This window comes from Sabethes cyaneus, chromosome 2 (genome assembly GCF_943734655.1).
Source record: "Sabethes cyaneus chromosome 2, idSabCyanKW18_F2, whole genome shotgun sequence".
Classification (NCBI taxonomy): Eukaryota; Metazoa; Arthropoda; class Insecta; order Diptera; family Culicidae; genus Sabethes; species Sabethes cyaneus.
In genome coordinates, this window is record NC_071354.1 from 51,727,410 (window position 1) to 51,751,817 (window position 24,408).

Genomic DNA, 24,408 nt, shown 5'->3' on the forward strand with positions numbered 1-24,408 from the left:
AACCCGACCCTAGGCCACTTGTCACCAATTTCCCAGTCGTCTCAGGAGTCACAAATCACTTTCGACTTGGTCGAACGAACTTGCACGTTGAGTTCCTCTGTTGCCGGTGGGGTTATTGAAGAGAACTGTTTTCGTCTCACCGTCGTCCGGCATCCCAACGACGAGCGCGGCCCACCGTAACCTACCGACTTTCGGTACGACTGCAAGTAACTCGTGATTCATACGCCTCCTCCACTCTCCGCTTTCAGTTTGTACTCCGCCAAATTCCGCTTGTACTCCGCCAGTACATTCCGCTCGAACACGGCTTCAAGTGCATAAAGAACTACTGGTGGACGTGAAAATCGATGTAAACTTCTGAATTTTCTGCTTGAAAACTTTTGGAGTATCCGTCGATGAGCGCGAGGAAAAATATTAACTGCAAACAAACGGCAACAAATATCAACGTGTTATCACGAAATCTATCCGTGCCGCGTAACGAAAGCACCAGGCAATCAAATTTGTAGCGTACAATTCATAAAATCACATAAATGTTGAGCTCGCAAAAAATGATTGTTATAACTTTGTCGAGTAACATTGAACAGAGTCACGCATAACAATCATCGATGAGCAAATTAGGTAATGATGACAGGAGTTGGTGAGTGATTGAGCTCCAATGTCATTTCTTTAGTCAGTTCCTTTATGTCGCAAGGTTCCTGGTTATGATATTAAAGTCATCTGCTAAGCTTAGGAGTTGGTTATCCTTCATGAAAATCATGTCTCTCGTTTCGATGTCCAATCGTCAGATTACCGTCTCGAGAGCGATGTTGTACAGCCTGCTGGATAAACCGTCACCTTCTTTCAATCCTCTCCGCGTACCGATGGGAACCATGCAGCCCGCCTGTAAATTACAAAATAAACACATAATGTTTAACGCAGTTATAATATTACAATTTCCTATTTTTTTGTTTCAATACCGTGTTGGGTAAAATTACTTACATAGTTATCAGTAACGTACTGGAAACTACTGATAGTAACGATTTTAAATGATAGTTTCCATCCTTGCTCTGTATCCCAGTGCGACACTAGCCTTCACGAGCAGCTTGTTGCTCACGAGTTGTTTGACCTGCGAGTGAGCTACGCAGAGAGACGATATTAGGTCGCGCGTTCGTGTAAGTAACAGAATGTCTGCACATAGCAACGGTGACTGTTTGTCTTACGCTTGCGTGAGTGGTGTAAGCGTTGAACGCTATGCTTCTCATACTCTCTGGCGTGAGAGTAGGCATAGTTGTCTTTCCGCTCGTTTCGCAACATTGGCTGTTTTTTGCTCGTCGGAAATTTTTTCCATTTTCCATTTTCAGAGAACTCTTCTTTATGTGGCAACTGAAAACTTGTACATTGTAGTGACAGCGGTGCAATCCGTGTGCCAAAAACGTATGTTTAGGTCTACAATTGCAGTGAACTGCGACTTCAATTAACGCGGGTGGGTTTGGTAAAATAAATGCTTCCCAAGAGTTTTATAATGTGCATTCTGATTCTGGTTTTCCAATAATAGCTTCCAGCTTCATATGATTTCTAATTACCTAGACCATTGCCGTCTAGTGGCCTGAGCTAAGTTGTAGTTTGCGGTAGGGATGGGCGATACTAAGCAAAGTATCGAATACCTTGGTATCGGCGATACTTACCAATATTCGATACCAAGTATCGAAGTATCGGCGATAAAGTATCGATACTATCGATACCACCGGCATCGAACCTTTTTTTTTCAAAATGCAAGAAAAAAGATGAAAATATTATTGCTGATTGCAAGGAAAATTGTACCATCCAAAGTGCGATATCGCTCATAAAAGTGCTATTTTGCATTAAATCGTTTCGGTATCTTCGGCGCGCTTTTTCGTTATATTCCAAGCAATAAGTGCGCCGCAGAGACCGAAACGATTTAATGCAAAATAGCACTTTTATGAGCGATATCGCACTTTGGATGGTACAATTTTCCTTGCAATTGACAATATTGTAAATTTTACACCTTATCGAACGCGATAAATTGTAACTGTCGCGGACGAAACCGTTGCCAAATTCGTTGCGAGCTGATCTCAGGTCGCGAGTGCAAAATTCAATTATTTAGCCAAGCGTTTTTTGCCTGCGACGATTTCAAGCTGCTAAAAAATTGTGCAGCGCGTTGTACGGGGAATATTTTCTCCAAAACGACAATTGCCATTATGTCAGATAAATTTGGATTTTGAGAGTTTTCCAATTGTACGATAGACGAACAAACGAATAGATAACATCACATCATGGAACGCCAACGAACCAGTGTGGATGCCGGTATTAAAATACTTGTGGAAGGATGTTGATGGTAATTGCGTGTATAAAGCTTTAGAATTAATTTAATATTTGTCGCGATTTCATTATTATTATTCGTAAATATAGATATTAGTTGATGCTTCATTTCTTTACCTAACCTTCCTACTGCATTGGGGTAATTTTTAACCAATACTTACAAAGTTACTATTCAATAACGGAACGAGCTAGAGACTAGAATGTTTTTAACTTTTCCCAACTTTGTAAAACTAGCATTGCGGGGAAGTTTCAGCTTTCAGCGACATTTAGAAGAAGCACAGCAAAAAAAGTTACACATTTGCATTGGGGTCCAAAAACGATCAATTTTGAGCTTACTCTCAATCATCCATTTTCAATACGAAATTCGTTTTCTTTGCTTCATTTGAAAGGCAGGCCCTCAAACTTGCACGTAAGGTAAGTTAGGGAATATTTTGTTGACAAATGACCACTTCAGCATCGATTCCGGAACATCCACTGCCTGTTATTGGGGGAATTTTGCATTTTTGAGATAATTCATCTTGCGACGCATTAAATCTCATCAGCTTGATCAAAATCAAAATAAGACTATTGGAAATAAAATTGGAACATTTGGAACCAAATGGCCACTTCACTGTCAGTTCCGGAACATGCGGTACCTGGTTTTTGGGGACATTTTTGAATTTTCTGCATAGCTCATCTTGCGGTACATCAAATCTCATCGACTTTATAAAATAAGAGTGATCGAAATATAAAATTTTGGCCATGGTTCAACTGTCAAATTCACGCTGACGGATGCAGTATTCTATTCTGCCCTTAACTAATGTTCCGGAATCACTGTGGAAGTGGCCATTAAGATTGAAAACGACCTCATTGTACTTCCATCAGTCTCATTTTCACTCGGATTTTATATTTCGAACGGATTGTTTTTTCGAACGAAAGTGCAAGTATTCTTCATTCCGCCAACAAAATGAAATTGACAAAATAACTCATTCGAAACAAGTCGAACGAAATAAAGATCCATTTGAAATACAAAATAGGGGTGTTTATCAAGGCGATGTAATTTGGTGTGCAGAAAGATGAGTTATGCTAATATTTAAAAATGTCCCCAAAAACCGGCTACCGCATATTCCGGAATCGATGGTGAAGTGGCCATTTGGTTCCAAAATGTCCCCATTGTTCTTCCATAAGTCTAATTTTATCAAGCTGATGTGATTTGATATGCCGCAAGACAAATTATCTCAAAATCCAAAAATGCAAAAATCCCCCGGTAACAGGTATGTTTATGTGGATGTTCCGAAACCGACGCTGGCCATTAGTCAACAAAATATTCCCTAACTTACTTTGAGTGCAAGTTAGGGGTCGTACCTTTCTAACGAAGCGAAGAAAACGAATTTCGGATTTAAAATGGATGATTGAGAACAAGCTCAAAACTGGTCAGTTTTGACTCATTATCCATTGCCAAATGCCAAATACCATTTGGGTGTAACATTTTTATAATGGGAAGGTTAAAATTAATTAAACGGTTTCAGTTAATTTTTCAGTGAAAGCATTATTGTACGCCGACAACAGTTTGTAAATCAAATTTGCCTAACTTCTACAACCAGAATGAGATTCCAGGGGCTCGCTTACTTTGCTTGATTTGCCTGGTATCGCTAACGATATCAAGGAGTTTGACCTGCCGAAAAAGGCTTATGACCCGTGTACAGTCGGGAGAGGTTGGCTAGATATATAAACTGTTCGCTAAAAGACAACTTTAACTGAAAGTACAATTTCAAAATCTGCACAAAAGAACCTCGCGAGACAGTTTTCCGGTTAATTAAGATGGTCTATCTAAGGATCATCTTGCCTTGATCTTTTACTTTGATATGACCTGTGGAAGAGGCGAGTCGCCCATAATTTTTTTCACATCGTGATTAATGCATGTGCAGTAATGTAATGTGATGAAATGCATGAAGATTTTTCACAAGTCTAGCTTGACAGTCATATTTTCCCTTAAATAGGCAGTTTTCCCTACCGCAACCCCCGTGTGCAACCCTATTTCGTACGGACAATGTGCTACGAGAGCTATGACACCTATTATTACCAAGAGGCGGTATGCTAAGATATCACGTATGGGATATCTTTCAATTGAACAGATTCGCCGCGGAACACACTATTGTACCAATGTTTGTTCTTGTTCCATCGTTTAGCATCAAGATTTCCCGGTACGATACAACGCCGGGCATTGCATCCGGTTGCATCCACGAGATAGGCTGACTGAAAAGAATTCGGTAATATTGAATAACACCAAACAGCAACCAGCAGCATCGTGTAACAATTAGCCATTAAGCCCAGCCTAAGCCAACCAGCTTAAGCAACCGTACTCAATACCAACCAATACCAAGCAATACCAATCAATTTAGTGCACACTGTGCGCTGGCGCTATACGCAGGAAAAGCAGTATCGGGATCTGCGTGGCGCGGATGCTATTTTCTCACACCATCAACCCGCAGCAACGGTAAACTTCAAGTAGAACCTCGGGTATTGAAGAAGTACATTTTTCGTTGATTTGTTGATGCGCAAGCGACTTGAAGTTTTCCACGACCATATCTTGTAGCTAGCTAGTGAAATAGAAATGGAATAGGATATGAAAAGCTAGGCCTAGGCAAAAGGAAAATTGTTAAAAACCAGTGAATAAATAATTTATTCAATTTAAGAGTGAATGGTTTTGTTAAGTGCCGTTCTTAAATAATTAAGAACGCAACCGGGAATGTTAGCGGGCGGTCGTTTCTTGAATAGTGGCGCTTAAGTCACCCGTTTACACGGTTTTTCTAAATCAGCCTTACGTCAGGTTAGAAAAAAAAACAAACGATACCTATAAGTATCGCTTGAAAAGTATCGATACCACTACTCATTGGTATCCGGAGGTATCGATGCCAAAATACTCGATACTTTAGGGTAAGGTATCGATACCGAGTGTATCGATTACCAGTATCGCCCATGCCTAGTTTGCGGACAGCAGCCTTAAAATGAAAATTTTTCTCGTTTATTGACGAACTCCCAAAAAACTACATTATGTGGCTATGAGTCGCTAGAAAGTACGATGGAACTTAAGATCGAGTCAAACGCCAAGTTTTAAGGCAACGAATTACCATGAAGAAAAACCTGTAATGTAAAGATGCGTTTAGATTGGACAATTTTATCTACATTTGGAGTGCGATATGGTGCTAGTTTTTGCTCAATGTTGCTTCTGTCGCCACCTGTACATTTGTGTTGGTTCGAAAGGTTTCGAAAAATATCGCCCTTGTATCGAAAATATCACTAAAAATAACGCACTTAAACGTTATATTTCAAGTGCCAGTAGTACGCAATAGTTTTATTGTGAAACTGAATTGTTATTTGTGCAACTTTTTACAAGTTAAATGCAATATCAAAAGCACAACTTACAAAAAATCGTTTATTATCGATATTGGAAAACCTTTTTGTTGCAATAACACGTATATTCGCAGCAGGTCAGGTAAGACAGTAGTTGCCAATCTAGACGCACCTTAATAAAAACACGTATGAGAAAATTGATTACTAGTGGAAATCGTAATACCCTTCATTGACGGTTATGATGGGTCTGAAAAGAACCATTTTGAAAGTTTAATATTGAGTGGAACGATTGGATTGGCTTCCTTTGTGCTGCAGAGAAAAAGTGTAGTGGTCACCTCACGCAACACTTCAACGTTGGAGGGACCAGCTATTACAGCGCTCTGCCACCGTCAACTCTGGCCTCTTAGCCGTTATAGTTAATAATGCCTCCTCACGGACTCACTTGCGGCATTTTTGCATGTATTTTGCTTGGAGCAATTGAGACATTGTGAAATCAGATGCATAAAATCACTCACTTAAATTGATTATATATTATTAATAACAATTTCATATGGGAACTACGGCGACAACTGAACGAATATTGCAATGAATTTGGAAAAAATGTTCAACATTACGTGGAAATTCCAAGAGTTACTTACAAAATACAATCTTCTAATAAAAAGTATACGAAAGGCACATATTTTGTGATTCGAATGGTATGCGAACCATAAAAATATATTAAGAATTGGCTGAGCTATAAGCGTTCAAAATCTATCACTTTTTCGTGTTACGGTCATCTTTGCTTTTCAAGCATGCCACCCTATTAAAGTAAGACGTAGTCCTACGTCAAAAAGTTACAGAGTTTCCTTGATAATTAAACCTAGACCAATTGAATGTCTCCACTTGGGAAGTAAGTCAGAAAAAGTGACAAAATCCTTTCGTCCTAACAGGTCGAAGGTCGAGGTCGAAGATTTTTTCGTGCGATGATTAAACCTAGACCAATTTGCTGTCTGCGTTAGGGAAGTGCACCAGAAAAAGTGACAATATCCCCTCATCCCAACCAGATTTCTCACGACCGCGATTAATCCCAGGTCAATTTGATGTCTGTGTTAGAGGAGTGTGGCAAAAAGTGGCAAAACTTCCTTGTCCTAACAGGTCGAAGATTCTTTACGACGACTAAACCTAGGCCAATTTGATATCTACGTTGGGGAAGTGCGCTACAGCTGTAGTGTCCGGTTGTAATATAATTGCTATATGTATGCTCACGTTTACCATTTCAATGGAAGACTAGTGAAAAGATAATGCATTGTGTTGTGGCAAAATTGTGCCACCGATAAAAAGGGATCGAATTGGTAAAATGTCTTCAGCGTTGGGGAAGGGTTGGTTATAAAAACAATCTTTGATTTCTTTAAGGTAACAGTACAGCTATTGTTTTGTTCTTGATATTGTTAAATTTTTTCCAACCTCCGCTGGGTTTCCAATAATATGTTTATTTTTGCTCTGTTGAACGGCAGAAGGGAAAGTTAGTTGGTTTATGAGCTCTAAATAGCCTCAATTTTCTTCTAGGTTGAGTTGGGTACCTTTACATATTATTTATTGAATCTTTACTTAATATCGGCTACAGCTTGATTTAAAACTTGAAGGACACTGTTTCAAAACAGAGCTTGCATTAAATCTATCAAAATTAGTTAATAGTTATAATTGAAAGAACTACAAGCTAGAGCGTCTAGAGCCACGAACGGAGATTTAAAGCAGGCTAAATTGTGTTCCATTATTTAAAATATTTTAGTGGAATTCATAGATTGTTGTCGATATATTGAATAATACTACAATTGCGACCTAATAATGTTCAAATTTAATATCTTTCTTTGAAATCTGTAGAAAGGTCCGTATCATGATAACGAGTAATTAACAAACCTGATGGTGATTTGTTCTGGACAGATCTGCAACTCAAAATTTCGCTTTAATTTAGTTCTCTCGTTTCAAAGTATTCACTGTAGACTGAAATTTTTTATCATTTAGGGTAGATGTACCAGTAATAGTGGGTGTACCAGTAATGGTGAAAATTCTAAACATATCTGGCTTTAGTTTTCAAAAGGTCGCACACGGTAAGAAATCCTATTCTGATACCATGAATAAAATCATGAAATCATAAAGTTTGCTGTCAAATCATGACTGAACTTCCATATCAGGCAGCACAAAATCACGAATAACAGTTCATAATCTCAGTCGTCCTGGCCCTGTTCACGGTGGTATGGAAGAAGTCTCCCAGCCTGTACGCTCATGCAAGTATGCGTGTAAAACAAGACTTTCCCTCGTTGACGAAATTTTAATTTTAGCCCTATTTCGTCTACAAGCCACTGAAATGTTCTCCTCTTCTGCAACCGGGTCGCAGTAATATGGAAGCTCCCGGCCCTTCCAACTTAGTCGAGCTAATCGCAGCCTGCGCTCTTCACAGGAATCTCGGTCCTATGGTTGGTTGTGGTCCGGGAGTCTTCCAATCCGCAACCTCAGGCGAGTACCCTTGCAATTCATGTAATGAACTCCCGGTACCTGATGCACCCTTTTTCAGTTCGTCCAACATGCAGTCGAACCCAATCTGTGCGGGTCGTATTGCCAACGATGACGTGCTCATCTACTGAAACTGAAATCAAAAGTGATTGAAAATGATCAATGGAGCAGTATTGAGCAGGTGTGGGTGTGTATCGAACTCGCAAACAGCAAACTTTTCGTGTGTGGAATTTACATTCCGCCTGATCGAGTACGCGATGATGCTCTAATCGATGTTCACTCCCGGTCGGTATCCCGGTAGTCAGTAATCGATTTAGCTACCGCAACCGACGAGCTAAATGTTATCGGGGATTTCAACCTTCCAGGACTTCTGTGGCAACCATCCAGCAATGGGTTACTCCATTCGGATCCCGATCACTCCACTGTACACCTCGAAGCTTTACGGTTTCTCGACTGTTATAGCTCTGCCACATTGCGACAAATCAACCACGTGACCAACGAGAACAATCGCAGTCTGGATATCTGCTTCGTCAGCGTATAGGATGTTGCTCCAGTGATTTCGCTCGCTCCGTCGCCTCTGGTTAAGCTAGTAAGACACCATCCTCCACTCATCCTAGCCCTCCACGACCATCATTCTGATCTAATGAAAATCATCCCACCTGTTTCGTACGACTTTCGGAATGCTGATCACCGTAGCGTTGCCGAACTCTTTGCCACTATCGACTGGATTGGTGTTCTCGACGGAAATTGACTCTTTCGCACATAATTGGGCACACAATCGATCGTCACGTTCCTAAGATATTACATTCGCCAAACAGTAAATCTTGGTTGACCCGCGAGCTTCGCATTCTGAAACCGGATTCCTTACCAACAATGCTCCGCTAATGACTGCGAATACGCTGGGTACTCTTAAGATCGACGAAACAATAATCTCTAGAGCCGCCTCAACGTTAAAATCTTCGACTAAAGCCGGCCCAAATGGTATTCCGTCTGAGTTTTTAAAGAAGCACATCGCTGTCCTACCTATCCCCCTTCAGCTGGTGTTTAGCCTGTCTGTCTCAAGCGGGGTATTTCCGTCCGAATTCATAAGTCCTGTTCATAAGAAAGGGGATTGGACATTAATAACTACCGAGGAATCTCATCAATATGTGCCACTTCGAAGTTATTCGAGCTTGTAATCATGACTCCGGTGCTGTCACACTGCAAACAATACCTAAGTGATGATCAACATGGATTCATCGCAGGCAGATCAACCTCGATCGTGGATCGTGCTCAAACGGACGTCATCTATACTGATTTATCTGCGGCGTTCGACAAAATGAATCGACAATTCCTATCTCGTAGGTCGTAAACTGATTGTGACAGTTGACGGTTTTCAATCTAATGCGTTTTCGGCCTCTTCTGGAATCCCACAAGGTAGTCATTTGGGACCGTTAATCTTCCTGCTATACTTCAATAATGTCAACTACGTTCTTAAAGGCCCTCGTTTATCCTACGCCGATGATCTGAAGATTTACTTGAGCATTCGCTCCAATGTCGATGCAATCCGTCTTCAACGAGAGCTTGACACCTTCATGGATTGGTGTATCTTGAACTGCATGCTCGTGAATTGGAGACACTTCAGGTGCGAAGAAACGTCGCAAGAGCTTTGTTTGCTGCTGATATGTTGTAGGGAAGAATCGATTATCCTGCTATTTTGGGTACGATTAATCTGAATGTACGTTCCAGGGCACTGCGGAATGATGGAATGCTGCGACTACCATTTCAACGCCCCAACTATGGACAAAACAGTGCTATGACCGGAGTACAGCGAGTCTTCAATAGCGTTGCCGCTGTCTTTGATTTTAACCTGTCACGTGAAACTATCCGCCGAAACTTTTCCGTGTTTTTCTCTATGACGTTTAAGAAAATTTGTGTATATTTGTAATTTTTTGACTGTGTGATTAGAAATCATCATTAGGGCAACTGTAGTCTGTTGATGTTGAATAAATAAATTACTATATAATCTTGCGTTGTGTAGTACTACAAGATGTTCGTGATGGTATGATTATTATTCATGGTGTATTGTCATTAAACATAAGCCTGAATAAACCTGAAATCATGAGTCATTTCCATGCGACCTTCTGAAAACTAAAACCAGATTTTATTATTCCATGATCCCTTGAGATGTTCCTCAGTATCAAAACTGAGTATTGATAAGTATTAATACTTAGGAAGATCTCACGTCGGGATCCCAAATTAATAAAATGTTACGAATTTTATAGAATAGATCATCTTTCATTTCTTTGTAACAATTAAGCATAACCAAGGGCTTGCATTAATTTGGAAAATATGGAGACGTATGGTACACTACTAAAAATGAATATTTCGCTTTAGAGTTTAAACTCTTTTTATGAGCAAGCTATCATATATTTTAAACTTTGAACCAGTGTCTTTAACTTCATTAAAATGACTTGTCCTTTTTGCAAATATATGTGAACAGACTCAAACAATTTCACTCAAAGTTATCTGCGATGTATTTTTCTACCGCAACTCACTGGGATAAAAATTTTACAATTGTAATAAAACAATTTTTTGAAAAGTACATTGGGCAATTCAAATTTGTAATCAAATAATTACATATCTTCTTTGTTCTGCAAAAGTATGAAATGTATGATTCCGTCTGTTGAATGATTCCCTATGCATCCCCAAAAGTTACTCGCGAAGTCAGCTTTTTTTTTTTGTTTCAATTCTCCACAGGATAAGGAATCCTACAAAATAAACACAGGTGCTATTTCGGAAGCGAAACTTCCGGCGGTCTTTCGTGTGCATCACAACGCGCGCATTCTCTGCGTTATGGAACATCCGACGCTCAAAATGCGTCAAAACGCTTCCATCCTACTGGACGTGCAGTGTAAGTATTCGTTCGTTCGACTAAGCGACTAACAGTTTCAGACCTAGCGCGGGGCGAGCACCCTCTGCAACAACTGCTGGCGAGCTGTTGGTTTTCGAAAAAAAAAGGTTCAACATTTAATCTCATATCCCACCTGTTCGCAGATACTCCCTCATTCGCCATCACGCGAACGCCCGGCTTTGGCTACCCGCTGCGGGAAGGCATTGAGGTGTCGCTCAAATGTGACGTCGACTCTAATCCACCGTCGACGCCGGTCTGGCAGAAAGATGATGGCGAAACGCCGGTACCGCAGACTGGCGATGGGTTCCTCAATTTCAGCTCGATTAGACGAGAACATTCGGGCTGGTACAAGTGCACCTCGCGGCATCTCAACTTCCAGTACTCGAGCATCGGATACTACCTTAGCGTGCGATGTAAGTTTGTTAAAATGCTAGCTTTCGTTCGTTCGATGTCTAGGTGGAAAGAGCACAAAAAATGTTGCTTGAAAATAGGTGTTTGACAGAGTATAACCAATACGAATGTGTCGTTTCCTTCGCAGACGATTCGGTTGATGTCACGTCGGAACCGGTAGAACAGGATCTGCCGCTGTCCTCGTCGTCGTCTTCCTCGTCGGCAACTTCGGCTGCCGCTGGTCTCCAGCTTGGTGCTAATAACTTCAAAGGTGGCCAAATGGAAGTGGAACTCGGCGGCTCCGTCACGCTCCAGTGTCCCCAGGGTAAGTAAAAGATAATTGAATCGCTCCGAAAATTTCCGTTCTCCTTCCGCTAGTTCCACATACACCCCACTAACGAACGACCCTCGCGTCGTCGCTGCTATACCAAAGCACTAGCAATCGTTCTGAAACGCACAATCAAATCTCCTGCCTTGTTCGGTGTCGCTAGCGGCGGCACCCTACCACCGACCGGAAGCACACTGGATGCTCGGACAAACTGTGGGCCGTCAGGTGTGCTAGATTGTGTTCGGTTATTTCCTTCTCCGTGGCTTACGCCGTAACACGAAAGCATTTTCTTCTACCAGTGCCGTAGTGATGAGAAGGAAAGCCCGTGATGGTCATAAATTAATGCCAGGCATGTCACTTCAGCTACTTCTAAGCTATTACAAAACACGCTAGTAAATCCGTTTATTGTTTGGTGGTTTAAGTAATTTGAAGAAATCACCATAATAATCAACGAAGAATAAACGATTTTATATCATTTCTAAAATTTTCACTATAAAATGACCGACTCAACATAATGACTCGGATGTTTGGTTTAAGTCCCCGGTAGAGTTTTTTTTTATTTTTCCACCCAAACTCAAACACTTCAAGCATCATCCTCGCCTCGTAACTGCATTGAAAAGTTTCTACCTTGTTCACCATAACTACACAATCGTTCACACGATCAGAATGGATTTTGAGTACACCGGAGAAACAAGTTTTTTCATCCTCTTTGCTTGCCAGTCGTTTGCCTCCGGGTTTTCTCCCATCATGATGTTTAACTTTTCCGACGGAGACGACAGGGACGATACTGTGCCTGCGCCGCAGCTGGTGGCGAAATGGCAAACTAACGTCAAAAAGTAGATACCATCTACTGGGATTAATCTACATGCATTTGTGCCTGCGGATGAAAAGATACGCTTCCGTGTCTTGAATGCATCCTGTACATACCTAGGAAAAATAGCTTCATGGGGTGGTTGGTACACTGCGCATATACACTTAATGCTCTTACAAAAGATAGGGCAAAGAAACATATTTTCGGCCCTCTCAGAGGAAACGTATTTTTAACCGAAAATTTGCTGATTTTCTTTTAGGGGAAAACTGATATCGCATTATCTGAAATTCAACCAAGTCCACTGTATGAAAACATTTGACAGTGTTATTTTTAGCCAGAATTATAAGTCCACCATAACATCGTTGGAGTCTAACTTAAACTAGTCTAAGCTCTATTGTTCAAACTTAATTTGAACTCAAACAGAAATTTTTATTTCGAACGAAAAACTGATCGTACCTCTCTACCAAAGTTTCGAGCAGTAAAACTTTTCACTAATGCAGTTAATTTCATTCCCGCGCAACGTTTAGTTGCCTGCATGAGCTTGCCTTTCACTGCGTCGGTTTAGAATCACCAAGAACGTCAAGTTTTTCCCTACCATAGGCGGCAAACTACTGCGGCAGATCGGTCGGTTGGGTGGGCGTGCTGGGTGTCGGGAGGGTGGGTATCACTATCCCCAAGTTTGTGTACTGCAATTTCCGGAAGTTAACCTGCGGAAGTTACGGCAGGAGTGTATTAAACTCTTTTGACTTCCTCCGGGCTTGCGAGCCGAGACAAACAACCGGGGTGGTTTCGAGCTGGCGAATGTAGAATGTAAATTTTATCGTTAAAAGTTTTCAATGAAGAACATTTCCCCTTTAGCCAAAAGGAAGCTGAGATGATTTTTGAATATTTTGCATTCAGCAGCTTTACCATAGGTAATTTTCAAAAGAATCTAAGCATAATTTATATAAATACAAACAAATCTGGAAATGTTTGTCGACTAAAAAACAGAAAACAGAAAACAGAAAACAGAAAACAGAAAACAGAAAACAGAAAACAGAAAACAGAAAACAGAAAACAGAAAACAGAAAACAGAAAACAGAAAACAGAAAACAGAAAACAGAAAACAGAAAACAGAAAACAGAAAACAGAAAACAGAAAACAGAAAACAGAAAACAGAAAACAGAAAACAGAAAACAGAAAACAGAAAACAGAAAACAGAAAACAGAAAACAGAAAACAGAAAACAGAAAACAGAAAACAGAAAACAGAAAACAGAAAACAGAAAACAGAAAACAGAAAACAGAAAACAGAAAACAGAAAACAGAAAACAGAAAACAGAAAACAGAAAACAGAAAACAGAAAACAGAAAACAGAAAACAGAAAACAGAAAACAGAAAACAGAAAACAGAAAACAGAAAACAGAAAACAGAAAACAGAAAACAGAAAACAGAAAACAGAAAACAGAAAACAGAAAACAGAAAACAGAAAACAGAAAACAGAAAACAGAAAACAGAAAACAGAAAACAGAAAACAGAAAACAGAAAACAGAAAACAGAAAACAGAAAACAGAAAACAGAAAACAGAAAACAGAAAATAGAAAATAGAAAACAGAAAACAGTTTTCTGGAAAGTGAAATTGAAGAGTTAAATGAAATGCGGAATTGAAAACGAAAACGGGACTACGAAAATTGAAACAAAGTTAAAAATGGTAAGCAGAAATAAGAGACTGAGACAGGAAATGGAAAGAGAAAAGGAAAATGAAAAAAGGAAAATAAGAGGAAATAGACGTAGAAAATAGGAAAGGAAATCGGAGGAGCAAAATGAGAGAGGAAAAAAAGAGTGTGAAAACGTAAAGGGAAATCGGAAAGGAAATTGTAAAAGAGAAATGGGAGAACGAAATCGGGAAGTAAAACGAGAAAACAAAACGGGAGTTTTAAAGTATAGTTGGAAACAGAAATAAGAAGGGAATCGGGAAAGGAAAATCAGCTGAGATTATTAAAAGAAGGAATTGAAAAAGGGATATCAGCTGGGAAATTGAAAGAAGAAAACTGAAATTTGAAACTGTAAAAGAAAATAGCGAAAGGGAGAATTCAGAAAAAGAAATCATGAACAAAAACTGGGAAGGATGACAAAAAAAGCAAATGCCGAAAGATGCGGGCCAGTAAAAGACTAATGAAACTGGAAAGTAAAAACCAAATGGAGCAATGTGAAACAGGAATTGACAAAAGGGAACTTGAAATGAAATCAGATGAAAAAAGCTTTAGTAGTATTATGTACAAAGGTTTAGTAAAAAAAATACTAAAAGGAAATCAGTAATAGAATTAAACAAGCTAATCAAGAGCGGATAATTGAGAAAAGTAGTAAGAAAATGGGAAATGTGCTCAAAATATGGAAATATGAAATGAAAACAGAGCAGGTAAAAGTCAATCGAGAAGGGAAATTAGAAATGAAAAATTAGGAAGCAAAATTGGATTAGATAACTGAAAAAGCTAACAGGAAAGTGAAATTGAAGAGTCAAATGAAAAACGGAATTGAAAAAGGAAAGAGAGCTTAAGGCTAAGAAAATTGGAATAAAAAAATTGGAAATAATAAAGAGAAAGAGAAATCTGCAACAAAACATGCAAATATAAAAAGAAAATGGCAATCCTTATAGTAAAGCAAAATGCGAAAGGAAAATGGGAGCCAAAAATTAGAATAGAAAAGTGGAAAAGGAAGTTGATGAGAAAGGAAAAAAAAGGTGAAGGAAACGGGAAAATGGGAAGGGTTATCGGAAAGAAAATTGGGAAAGGGAAATGAGAAAATGAAATCGGTAAAGAAAATGCTAGAACGATACGACTATGAAGAGTGGAAAATACGGTTAAAGGACAGAACAAACGGAGATACGAAATGGAACTAAACATATGAAGGGAAAGAGAAATGAAAGAGGAACCGGGAAAGGAAAATCAGATGGAATTTGCCAATTAAAAAGAAAAGAAATGAAATCTAAGTTTCAAAATTGGATAAGAAAAATGCCAAATTGGAGAAATAGTAGAAATGAAGAACAAAATTTGGAAAAGATGAACACAAAATAGAAAATTGGAAGGATAAATGGGTCAGTAAAAAGACTATAAAAACCAGAAAAAATCGAATAATTGAGCAGAAATGTAGACAAAATTTAAGTAAGAACAACGATAAGGCCATTGCAAATCATATTAAAAGTTTTTCTCACACCCCCCCACTGGAAATTGGCTTGAAAAATCCGGGGGCAAAAAAATAATTTGTAGGATATGAGTTAATTTTTTTTTATAAAATCAATTGTCTGTGGACTCTACAGTCTGAAAAGCTTGAAAAATGAATGTACGAGTTGATTTAACGCTTCTAGCATGAAATAGACATGGAAATTCAAACAGCGGAATTTCCGAAAATCGTCCAAAAAAATTTTCTTTCGTTTTTGTCTTTTTTCGTAGAATTTTGCATGGAAATTAACAACGTATATATTAAAAGCAAGAATAGATTTGGTTTTCACGTTTGAACTTAAAATAAAAATGCCTAAAATCCATATTTTTTTGCTCGATTAAAAAATTCTCTTTGTTTTTTTGCCCCCCCCCCCCCTTTCGGTGGCCCAACACCGGAGGGACAAAAACTTTTTAAAATATTTGTAATGGCCTAAATTAATCAGGAAAACGAAAAGTAAAGACTAAAAAAGAATTAGTCATGAGAGAAGGAGATATAAGAAAACACCGAATTTAACTAGAAAAGTGGACTGAAATGTTGAAACTGAAATAAGACTAGGGACAAAAGAAACCGTAGAGGAATGCCAAAGGTAAATAAGGTAGAAAAACTTGTTGTAAATGAAGAAATTCATAAAGGAATATGAAAAGGAAGATAGAAAAAGCAACGAGAAATATGAAAATGAAATGGAGAATATGAATATGAATAGGAAATGAAACAGTAATACGAACTGACATAAAGAGAATGAAAATGCAAAACCCAAACGGAAGAACGAATTCAAAATTGAAAAAGGAATCGAAAAGTGCAAATCGGTGAGAGAAATTAAGAATGAAAATGTCAGAAGGAAATTGGAAAACGGAAAACTTCATTTGGATTATAAAAAGAAAACTGATAATCGGAACCAGTAGGAAAATAAACAAGAAAAGTTACAAAGGAAAACTAGAAAACAGAACGAAGAAGGACTTTAAGACAGAAAGAGATAAAGATGAACAGTCAGAACGATGCAGAGATAACAACACAGACAGAAAGATACAAAGACGGACAGACAAGAAGATTGAATTCCGAAAGACCGAAAAAACCGACAACTATAAAGTAAGAAAACCAGAAGAACGCAAAAACATAAAGTCAGAAAGAGAGAAGAACAAACAAAGAGGAAGACGAAGAGAGAGAGAGAGAGAGAGAGAGAGAGAGAGAGAGAGAGAGAGAGAGAGAATGACAGACAGACAGAAAGTTAGAAACAGACAGAATAACACATAGGCAGATAGATAGAAATACTGAAAGAAAGACAAAAAGACGAACAAGTAAAAAGACAGAATGTCAAATTAAGAAAAACGGACAAACAGAAATACCGGAGGACAGAAAGGCAGAAAGTCTACTTGTCTATAGAGAAAGACAAGGACAGAAGGACAGAAAGACAAACAGACATTGAGATATAAAAATAAAGAAAAAAGGAAATCAGGAAGACAGAAAAGCTAATAGTAAAAGAGACAGAAAGACAAAACGACTGAACGATAGAAAGAGTTAAAGACGGAAAGACGGAAAGCTGTAAAAACAGAAAGATGGAAAGACCGAAAAAATTAACACAGACACAGACACAGAAACAGACACAGATTAACACGAAGCGTAAGGACAGAAAGACTATTACGAAACTGAATTCGGACGTCTTCGCAGCTAAAACTCGGATTGTAAATTGGAGTTTGCTCGAAACTAAAATGTTTTACTTTTTATAAGAAATTATATGTATCCGCAACAATAGATATGTTTTACTTACAGTTTTAGTCCTTTCAGTATTTTTAGTAATAGATTGAGTTAGAGTTTTATATATTTAACAAATTTAGAAATATTGTAAAAGAATTTACTGATTGACGTGTTCCTCGCTAGAAGTCTTTTATCTTATTGATAACGGAAGGGTTCAGTGTTGCTAGTGAAGCAGTTGGTTACAGTTGTATGAACGGTTGCCAGTATGCCAGATAAATTTGGATTTTGCCAGATTTTTGATTGCGCGCCAGACAAACAGACAAAGCTCAAAATCTTCCATATATTAGGCAATGTGCAAGGTTTTTGCCAGATTTCCGATCCTATGTCTTGCAAAAAGGTCATCACTTCTAATTTTGGACAAAATTTTGCATCTACGGTGAGCAAAACGAGCAAGATTTTTTCAAAAAAACGCCTCCCCATCGGACTAATTGACCACCAGATTTTTGCCAGACATTTTTATTCGTGTTCGCCAGATTTTCGGGCTACCTTTGTTGTATGTCACTGTGACGGGAGAATAGTGATAACGCGACTTTCAGCCTCACTGTTGTTGTGGGAACAAAGACAGAAAAATAGAAAAACAGAAAGATAGAAAGACAAAAAGACAGGAAGGCAGGAAGACCAAGAGAAAAAGAATGACAAATATACAGACAGCAGAACACAGCAACACAGAGACAGAAGAACAGAAAGGCCGAAAAACTGAAAGATAAAAAGATAGAAAGACAGCAAGACAGAGAGAGAAAGATAGAAAGACAGAGGACAGAACAGAACGACAAAAAGAGTCAAAGATGGACAGAGGGAAAGCTGGACAGACAGAAAGATAGAAAGAGCGATAAAATTACAAAAAGTATAAAGTAAGAAGAAAGACAGAAAGATACAAAAGCTTAAGGGCAAAAATACAAAAGGAAAGAAAGACAGAAGATAAAGGGACAGAAGAGACTAAGATGGGCAGACAACTAGACAGAATGACAAGGAAGAAAGGAAAAGCGTAGGTAGAAATGTCTCATCAAAATTGTTGGAGTTTCAATTTTCACCGTAAAAGGTCAACAAGGATTGACATAATTAGAAAAATAGAAAGAGATCAAAACAGAAAATAGAAATTTCTGTCTTTCAGAAGAGAAAGAAATCAGAAAGAGAGAAAGAGAAAGATAGAAATGGAGTAAGATGGACAGAAAGAAAGGCAGAAAAACAGAAATGTCAGAAAGACAGAAAGACAGAGAGACAGAAAAATAGAAAGATAGAGAGAAAGATACAGAAATAGAGTAAGAAGGACATCCTTCTGGCTGACAGAATGTCAAAAAGGCAGAAATTCAGGAAGACAGTTTGACTAAAATAGAGAAAGGCGAACAGACAGTAAAACAGAAAAACAGAGAGTAGAAAGATAGAAAAACAGAAGGACGAAATATAAAAAGACAGATAGAAAGACAGAAAGAGAAAATCGAACGAGAGAGAGAGAGAGAAACAAACAGACGGAAAGTCAGAAATACGAAAAGACGAAGATTGTCCGAGCAGTTGGCAACAACTCGAATAAGGAGATACGATCGCTCCTCGTCAGTATGCTGTAGTGATGACAGATCAACACAGTTCGCGGCCGTCAAATGAGATATGTGCTTTGGCGATTTATGTTGGAATATACTTCCACCGGATCGAACTTTCAGGAAGCTTCGAGAAGGTTCCTATACGTATGAAAAAGGTGCTCCGAGCAGCAACGAGTTAAAGTTATGTGAGATATTGTGGTGTGAAGACGTATAAAGTGATAAATAAAGTAAGTAGGAAGGACAAACAAACATAAGGGGAATAAAAGAACAACAGAAAGGCAGAACGGAAGAAAGACAGAAAAATGGGAGAGAAAATCAGAAAAAAGACGTAAAATTAGAAAGATGGAAGGAACAGAAAGTACAAAAACACAGAAAGGCAGAAATACAGAAAAAACCCGATTTAATCCACCTAGTGGTGAAAGGAACCTTTGTTATACGGTCTTACTTGCTATTTGAGATAGAAATCCACACGTTTTCGGAACATAATTCATCTATTGGTCAACGTTGCGTAATGCGTTGGTTTACATACAATTTTTGAAAATTGAATAAGTTTACAAATTTTGAACAAAATAGGAACACTTTTAAATTTTGATAGATCCTTTTTTCATGAAATTGCTGAGTAAGGATAAGTAAGTTGTTATTAATTTGAGTAAGTGCAAATAAAAGTAAGTTGTAATAGGAAATCTTATTCTTTAACATATACATTGCCTAGTAAAGGTCTAGTTTATAGGTTTTTGAACTATGCATAATTTCCTGTAATGCCATTCTATTTGATTCACATCAATAGAGTTCTCTAGAATAATTTTCATCAATTTTTATTAACCTTCGGTTACTCACGCTGTTGTATTTTGTACAACACGTGTAGGTTTTTCAACGCCATATTGTTATAAAGTTACAAATCGTTGTTTAACTAACGTATATTCTTCAATGAACTTATTCTGAGCAAAATGTCATAATTATTCAATGCATTAATAATTTAAATTGTTGGGAAAATAGATCAGCATAAACCGCCATCACAGAAACGAAGCAATCAGCAAGCGAGGTGTACCGCAATTGACCCCAAGTGGAATTTTCTCTCGTTTCTCCATATGGAAAAATGGTGTCTGTATGCAGCAAAACTATCCAATGTAAAATGTTTAAAATGTATCCGTCTGCTGGTAGTCGAGTAATTCGTAGTCAAAATTAGGGTATTTTTTATAATCAAAGTTCTACAGTTCCTAAACAAGCAATCATACAGGTATACTGTTTTCAGCAAAGTTGTGTATTTTTACTATTTGTACAATTTTGTAGTACATGAAAAAGTCATTCAACAATTACAAAAAGAGCAAAAATAGAAAAACTGATTTTACAAATTCATATACAATAAATAAGATTTTTCTATCTTCGCTGCAGAGATAGAAGGTTACTGTCTTTAGCAAAATATCTTGTAATAATATGCACTATAACTTTGCAGAACACATCAATGTGTTATATTAACACTGAAGAAAAATATTTTATTTATTTCACTTTTAGGGGGATTAATCAAAATTTTAATTCCCCCAAACGATAGAGCTTTTAATTTCAAGAAACTCTTCCAAAGGTTCGATAAACCTAAAACCAAGCTTACCCAGTCAAAACTCTAGTGCACACGTTTTCTTTGGTTTGCGGCTATTGTGCGCGCGAGTAACTGCGTTACAAAAGTTGGCGCGAGTGTTCGAGGGTTAATATCTTTTGACCGGTAAAACCAATTCTTATGAAATTTTGCATATATATTCGTAGTGTCAAAACCTCTCGTTTGATATTAAAATAATTGAAATTAGGTAAATTATCTTGGTTAAAATCATTATAAATTTTTGTTAATTTTGGTGTGGTGTATACGGTTGCTCATAATTTTCAAATTGAACGTCCAATCAAAAAATCATTCAATAGTGATCTATTAGGATATATTATCTTTCAAATGAGACTAATAGCGCATAAATCGGTTTGGCCATCTCTAAGAAACAGGCGATAATTATTACCCTGTCAAAACAGGTTTTTTAAGCATAACTTTTAAACTACTTGTTTGTTTTCAATTACAAATTTCTGAATAATTTAGCTTTAATAAGAGCTTTCATTTGATACTAAGATTGCTGAAATCGGTCATGTAGTTCTAGAGAAACCCGTGTCACGTATTTTTCACATTTTTGCTTATAACTTTTAAACGAAACGTCGTGTCACGAAGCAACTCAATAGTGATCTACTAGACAATAATACCTTTCAAACAAAAGTAATAGCGAACGATTCGGTTCAGCCATCTCTGAGAAACAGGCGATAGAAAAAATCATTACATACATACACACACACACACACACAGACATTGCTCAAATCGACGAACCCTATCGATTGGTATATGTGACTTGGCCCTCCGGGCCTCGGATCAATTTCGTGTTTTTCGACCAATTTTTAAACCTTTGTTATAGTATAACAAAGGTAAAACTAATGCATAGAAAGGCGCAAAATAGAGTAGAAGAAGGCACGAAATGTGCGAAGTTTTCCAAAAATCGATTAGAGAAAGCATAAAATTTAAAACTTGAATAACGAGAATGTATGATAAGTCTGGAACTGGAAAGAGAGACAGATAAAAAAGATATTAAAATGTGAAAACAAAAAAAGCAAATCAGATCGGAACATTAGTAAAACTCAAGACACGAAGCAGAAGCAATCAGCAAGAGCATGAACATTATCATGGAACTGATGAACAAAAAACTAGAAGAGCCGAAGAAGCAGCTGAGATCAAAATATCAGAAATATTCAAAGTATATAAACTAAAACTTGGTTTTGTCAGCGATATAAAAACATATACTAAATTACAAAATGCTAACGTTGAAGTGGTTTTGCCTCTTACAAAGAAAAAATATGAAAAAATCAGTAACGGTAAAATCAAAATTTCTAATAAATGATGCAAAAATAGACAAAAAAAGTTGGAGAAGGTAAGGAATATATAGTTTTCAAATACCAAAACAAAAAAATATTATTATAGGAGGTAGACAAACAAATCAGTAAAAAAAAAAACAACCCAGCCACTAGGTCTACACGTTCGTTCTTTTACTCTAATTAGGCCATTACAAATATTTTAAAAAGTTTTTGTCCCTCCGGTGTTGGGCCACCGGATCGAGCAAAAAATATGGATTTTAGGCATTTTTAAGCGTGAAAACCAAATCTATTCTTGCTTTTAATATATACGGTATTATTTTCTATCCAAAAATATCCGAAAGAAAAATTTTTTGGCCGATTTTCGGAAATTCTACTGTTGGAATTCCCATTTCTATTTTGTGCTAGAAGCGTAAACTCAACTCGTACACTCAGTTTTCGAGTTTTTCGGGCTATGGAGCCTGCAGAGAATTGATTTTATAAAAAAAACTCAAATCCTTCAAATTATTTTTTGCCCCCCGATTTTTCAAGTCAATTTCCAAGGGGGGTGATAAAAATTTGAAAAATAATTTGCATTGGCCTTATTTAAAAACGCAGGCACAACTTAGTTGTATTGGATGGCATTATATAGTCCTGCCGCTCTTCAACCGCTTGTAAATTAAAATCGAAAATAGACCAACAAATTCTTTAGGCAGACCAAATTGTGAAGGCGTAAGGCATTTTTTTTTTTTGAAAATGATTTTTTATGTCGAGCGAAGATTTTCTAATGGACGAAACTAATGTTCGCTCCATCAATCTACACTAACTAATTTTCTTGACTCTTAAACCATTTTGAAATTTGAGATTTAATAACTCTTTTACTAGAATCCATAACGATTGTCCCAACCGAACACGATAAAGGGAAGACACTGTAAATAGCATGACTCGAAACTGGTTGATACTCAAACAGCAGCCTAACCAATAACCAGGATTTTCATTCCGTACCGAACATAAATAACCGAATTCATTTTCCGAAAAAAGTCGTCCACAATTGCAGTCAAAATCCCTCTTGTTGTGGCGCAATGGCTCGCCGTGAAGTGAACTGACCTCAAACACTTAAAAGTCCAATGCCCTAACAACCGACATCCTATTAGTGATACAATTGGCGAATCACCAACCAACCAACCAACCAGCCGACCGACCGTCCGGCCGAGCGGACGAATGCAGGCCAAAGGTGCACGAACAGCAGTCGGCCTGTTCGGCAGTGTTTGTTTCCGTTTGCCCGATTCGCTGTCGTTCGCGTACCTTTGCGATGGGTAGGCCGGTACGGCAATTAAACTGCTTCTGAAATGCAATAACACTCCCATAATTGCCCCATACATCATAAATACATGCCGTTTTCCACTTTCCTTTTTTTTTTTTCAATTGCTGCACTCGACCTCGGTCGGACCGAGTCGGGCGGAAATTCCTGTTCTATTTTTTTTGCTCCTCGCGCACAACTCCAACGATTAACGACGAATATGTGTTCACGTTCCAGGTTCACTCGGTTGCTGGTCCCATTTGGATCCGATAACGGCCCGCCTGAAAGGACTCGGCGTCGGCATCTCTACGCCAACTGGCCAATTTTCGCTGAAGGACGTCGTCTACCAGGACGCCGGAACGTACAAGTGTGTTGGCCAGAGCTCGACCAATCGCAAAAAGCTCGAAGTACTGCAAACGGTTTCGATTGCTGTTAAAGGTAAGTGTTTAGTTTACATCGTTACCTTTCACAGGATTCCGGCGCGGTTTATATGCGGCATTGCACATAAATGCACCGGTCGCGAAGGATTTGCACCAGCCAGCGCAGCGCTCTCCAGTCGGCTAGTTTTTATGGCTTCACTATTGGCGAGTAATAACTAGTCTCCAAGTGGCCGGGTGGATGCAACTCAAGAGGAAAAGCGCACGGATCGTACGTATAAGAGCTGGTTTTAGCAAGATAACTATCAGCGTTCCGTTGCCCTCGGAATGCGCTGGATTGGCTGTGTGGGAGTTGCATTGGTTTTTATTCGCTTTTACCGCCCTGCACTAACGAGTATCCGGAGGGCACTTTCGAAAGTCTTACCGCCATGAAATGTTTCTATTGCAACATTATTATTGAAGCGAAAGCATTGCAACCGATAACCGCCACCGCCCGGGTAATTATTATCGAGAGTGCTTATGCACAAATAGTTACTCAGTGCCTTGGAACCAGAACGGTTGAAAAATAAAATTGATTTTTATTTTTTGTATTTAACATAAAGTGACTGTCAACAGGCTAGAGGTAGTACCTAAATTGCGTTAAATCCATAACTGACGTCGTAGCACCCATTAGCGAAAATAATGTTATTTTATGTCGCGATGATTGATTCTGTTCCGCCCGGTTCCATTCGGCGATGATGAAACACCGGTCCAATTGCCTCGCACCTTCACCTCTAATTAAGTTTCGATAAATAACCCGAAGGCGAAATCATCTTGACA

The 24,408-nt window shown here is 38.3% G+C and overlaps 1 protein-coding gene across 1 annotated transcript in view; it reads left to right on the forward strand.

Annotated features, from left to right (window-relative positions):
• Positions 1–24,408, forward strand: part of LOC128735417 (uncharacterized) — a 129,988-nt gene that overhangs the window by 78,717 nt on the left and 26,863 nt on the right. The window contains exons 4-7 of the mRNA XM_053829904.1: positions 10,879–11,032; positions 11,176–11,445; positions 11,571–11,747; positions 23,450–23,650. Of these exons, the coding sequence (XP_053685879.1) occupies positions 10,879–11,032; positions 11,176–11,445; positions 11,571–11,747; positions 23,450–23,650 (802 nt within the window). The remainder of the gene's footprint in view (positions 1–10,878; positions 11,033–11,175; positions 11,446–11,570; positions 11,748–23,449; positions 23,651–24,408) is intronic.